This window comes from Loa loa, assembly GCF_000183805.2.
Source record: "Loa loa unplaced genomic scaffold supercont3.79, whole genome shotgun sequence".
Lineage (NCBI taxonomy): Eukaryota > Metazoa > Nematoda > Chromadorea > Rhabditida > Onchocercidae > Loa > Loa loa.
In genome coordinates, this window is record NW_018108259.1 from 162756 (window position 1) to 167264 (window position 4509).

At 30.3% G+C, this 4509-nt stretch overlaps 2 protein-coding genes across 2 annotated transcripts; one reads left to right on the top strand and one right to left on the bottom strand.

The window, feature by feature from the left end:
• Positions 1-1359: 1359 nt before the first annotated feature.
• Positions 1360-1545, top strand: LOAG_12925 (hypothetical protein; the record flags this gene model as incomplete). The annotated part of the gene is made up of 1 exon (XM_020448615.1): positions 1360-1545. The coding sequence occupies one exon, from the start codon at positions 1360-1362 to the stop codon at positions 1543-1545; it is 186 nt and encodes a 61-aa protein (XP_020301256.1).
• A 1601-nt stretch (positions 1546-3146) lies between these two features.
• LOAG_12926 (hypothetical protein) lies at positions 3147-4379 on the bottom strand (the record flags this gene model as incomplete). The annotated part of the gene is made up of 2 exons (XM_020448616.1): positions 3147-3284; positions 4254-4379. The coding sequence occupies 2 exons, from the start codon at positions 4377-4379 to the stop codon at positions 3147-3149; spliced, it is 264 nt and encodes an 87-aa protein (XP_020301257.1).
• Positions 4380-4509: the final 130 nt, after the last annotated feature.

Below are 4509 nucleotides of genomic sequence, written 5' to 3' on the forward strand. Positions count from 1 at the left end.
AAAGATCCTTAATGAAAAACCTTTCCAGAAATGGATGTGCATTGTGGAACTACGATTGAAGGATATAATGCAGCTGAAGAAATTTCTCTATTTGAGATAACTCATCCCAAATATAAAAATTTTCTTTTCCCATACGTTTGATAGGAGCATTTACCTATGCAGTTGGAATTGTTTCTTGGCACCTTTTGTGAACAATCATCCACTATTTCATCTTTTCTTTCTTTTTTATTTATTTATTTTAGATGCTTTTGCTAATAAATGTCATCATAGATACTGTCATCTTCCTTTACTCCGTCACTATTATTCAACTGTTTATAAGGCTTTCTATACTTGATACTCATGCTTTTTGAGCTAAAAAAATTTTTTTGTTTTTAAAATCACAGTATTTTCAAAGTTCCACAAACTTTTTCTTCACTCAACAAATTTGAAAACCAAGTTTAAGAATGGATATGAAGTCAGAACAAAAGAATTAACTGAAATCATGCAGCATCTATAAATCAGTAATATCAATTACAGGAAATGTAGCAATGCAATGTCTCCTTCTCGTTAATATCCTCGCAATTCTGAAGATTTGGGTAAATTGAAACAAAATGAAACGAAATTGTGTAAAAAATATTCCCACTGCTTTGCATAAATTAATTTTCACAATGCAATATAACAACTAAAATGAAATTATTTAATATAGAGGATTAAACGGTCATTGTTATTGTTGCATTATTACAAGTGGACATAAATTATTAGTATAGATAATTTGCCACTCCATTTATACAGACGATACTTTCACAGTATCTAACAGAAGTTATTGAGTCGTCTATATTAAACGCTTTTCCACGAATTTCACTCGGTAAGTTCTATTTCATTTATTTCGATCGAGAATGTCAGCTGTTTTCCAAAAGTTTCGTGTCACAAGAAAGGTTTTGAAATTTCTAGTAAATGTTCAAATAAGTAATTTTTTTGAAATAAAATTATCTTCCAATCAAATTTGTATAAATAAAGTTCGCGCAAATACTACTTTATTAGTCATTTGAATGAGAGATATCCCATCAATACTATACTTGCAATTGTTTTCTTTTTCAACATTTAACACATTTAGAAAAGCATTTACTGAGTCTTTATGCAGCAGGCGGTGTTATCCATTGCATTAGTAAATTTGAATATTTTTCAGAATTGGCAAGGAATTATTCTCTTCAATATGCATTTTATATATTTTGCCTTCTTTTTCTTCCAATTGAGTAACATTCAAATTACTGTATGTTTACTTAAAGTTAAAAATACAATACAGCGCTGCAATATTCTGAAAATTTCAAAATTTAAACAAAATGTAAGATAGATAATTTCATATAATTTGAGGAAGCGGAAATGGAGCAAATAAAGCCACTGAATTTATCAGTATTAGAAATGAGTGAGGAACGGAATGTACCAATAGGTTTGTCAAGGAGAGAAATAAGAGGACGGATGTGGTTGTCATTAGTCAATGAAGCGAGTAGAAGATACAGAGAATTAATGAATTCAATAAACGAAGACGAGATGATTGGGAGAAGCTGAGAAAAAGAGAAAAGCTAATGATGCATTTTATGGTAAAAAAGGTGCTATTGTTGATGATTAATAGTTGAATTCCTTTCATTTACTTATTGTTTTATTGATAACAATTTATTATTGTTATTATTATTATTGATTTATTATTGATTTATTATTATTATTGATTTATTTATTATTGTTATTATTATTATTTGTTATTATTATTATTGCCTACTTATGAATTACTCATTCTTTTTGTCTCATATTAGGACCGTTCTTTTACCATTCTTTTGTTATTTATCATATTTTACTGAATAAAACTGCATGTCTCATATCATCTTCCACATCTACTAAACAGCCCATTTCATTATTTATGCACACATAACAAGCAGGTAACTTGCAAGCCAGCAGGTAACTTGCAAACCAGCAGGTAACTTGCAAACCAGCAGGTAACTTGCAAGCCAGCAGGTAACTTGCAAGCCAGCAGGTAGCTTGCAAACCATATGCAGAAAACCTGCAAGGAAATATCACTGCTGTTAAATTACTGATGAAATGAAAGTTTTTATATAAATTCTTCACTCGACTATGATATAAATAACATGGAATTGATCATTTTGATAATTTGATTAATTTTGATGATTGATCATTGATCATTGATCATTTTGATCATTCCCATTTAAATCAGTCTTGTCAATATACACCATAAAAATTCCCCCCGCCAAATGTTCTGTTTTCATTCCTATAATATTATTAATAATATCTTCTAAAAAATAAGAAATCTTGACTTGCCATATATTTCATGTTTTCGAATCGTTACAATTAAATTCACTTCATTTATTTGAATTTCTACAATTGATGCTCCAAAATGAATGCCAAAATTGTTCAATCGCCTACTCATAATTAATTCATTTCTTTGTGTAACAGAAATTAAGAGAAGGACTTTCCTTCAAGTTTTTCGCATATCTTATAAAGTTTATAGTAGAAAAGGAAGAATGTTATGGAAGGGATGATTGGTTTCATGGTGCAATAGATTTGTTTTGAATAAAAAAAAGTGGGAAGTTGTAATGGCTGAAAAGAGTTAATGAAAATAATTGAGATTTTTCTTTCCAAATTTGGGGGCAAAAAAAATGCATAATGGACGTGTTTTGATGAAGGAAGGCAAAACATACTTCATCACTTTTTTTTTATTTTGTTTTTTTTCCTCTTAAATATACACTGAAAAATTTTTGCATTTAACTGACTACTGAAGGAAGGAATAGAAACGACAAAAGGCACATCATCATAAAGCACCGGAAGATTCTGGATCAGAATATGCTATCATATGACAGTGCAATAACTGTTGTCATATTGCAGAAGAGTTTTATGAATAGCACTGAGAACTGTATTTAGATGCTATCATTAATTTAATTAATATTTTAGCGATAAATCTGGCAAATTTCAAAACATCGATAGTTTCATCTTAGTGCAATGTATTCGAAAGCATGGAATATATTCTGGTCGGAAAGCAATAATTAGAAGTAGTATGCTTACGCCTAGCTCTTGAACTCTTGCTATTGCTTCATCATTAAAACAATGAAACTTCAAAAGCTTGGTGAAACTCCCATGTCCTTCGCGAATTACTCTGCAACCTATGATTTCCGCGAACTGTTCTCTAACCCACGTCCTTCGCGAATTGTCCTGCAACCTATGTCTTCCTTCGCGAATTGTTCCACAATCTGAGATTTCCGCCAACTGTTCCTCAACCCAAGCTTTTCACGGTTTTTTCCCTAAACCGGGATTTTTGCGAGTTGTTCGATAACCCGGGATTTTCGCGAATTGTGATAGGTAGAAATTAAATGTCCACTTCAACATTTTATATTTGACACATAGAAATCAGATCTACTTCAATATTTTATATGCGATACGTAGAAAAAGAAATGAATGTGAAAAAAAATAAATCAAATTATTTATAAGGATAGAAATGTATGGAAATTTAAACTTATTGAATTAAAAAATGGCAAGAAAAATGAGTAAGGCTATATTTTGGAATTTATTTACTAATAAATAACGCTACAAATCATATTTAGCATGATAACTATGGTAGAATTAAACTTGTCACCCATTGAAAATAAAATTATTTGAATCAAATGCATAACATATTTCTTTTTTTTTTACCAAAAAAAGAAGAAATGATCCGTCTTTTTCAAATTTCATAAATTGAGTAGTTTAAATGTTAAATTAATGAGGGAAGCAATTCTTATACCGAAATTTCTTCGAATTCAAATAATTTAAAATACAATAATTAATTTTCATTTTCTTAATTGCGGAATCAGTTTTGCATTTTGTTTTCCCCTCTCTCTTTTGTTTGTCTTTCTGGTTTTCTCGACCTTTTTGTCTTATTTTAGATAAAATTATTTTAGGTAAGAATTATTTTTGATAAAAACTTTTTTCTTTTAATCTTTTAAAGCGAACTCTTTTTTTTCTTTCAAAAAAAAACACTTTTAAAATTTGTTTTCAGCCACACATTCGGAATTTATTATCTTCACCATTATCTTTCTCATTATTAATTAATTGTCATCAAAATTCTCCCTCACTTTACCTTTACAACCTTTTCCATTTCTCAACCTTCTTTTTCTTCACTTTCATTTCCATTTCGTTCTCTCTCTCTAAATACCATTAACAAGGAGGCATCAAATTATCGTTACCACTCATCAGACTCATTAATCTGCAAATTTTTTTTATCGGGGGAACCCTACCGTTATTGTTATCACTGTTATTGTTATCGTTATTATTGTTATTATTTTTATCGTTACTGTTGTTGTAGCAGTAGTTGTTGTTACTGTTGTTGCTGTTATTGTTGTTTCTGCTGTTGTTATTGTCATTGCTGCTGCTGTTGTTGTTGTTGTTGCTGCTACTGCTGTTGCTGCTGCTACTGCTGTTGCTGTTGTTGCTGCTGCTGTTGTTGTTGTTGTTGTTGCTGCTACTGCTGCTGCTGCTGCTGCTACTGCTGTT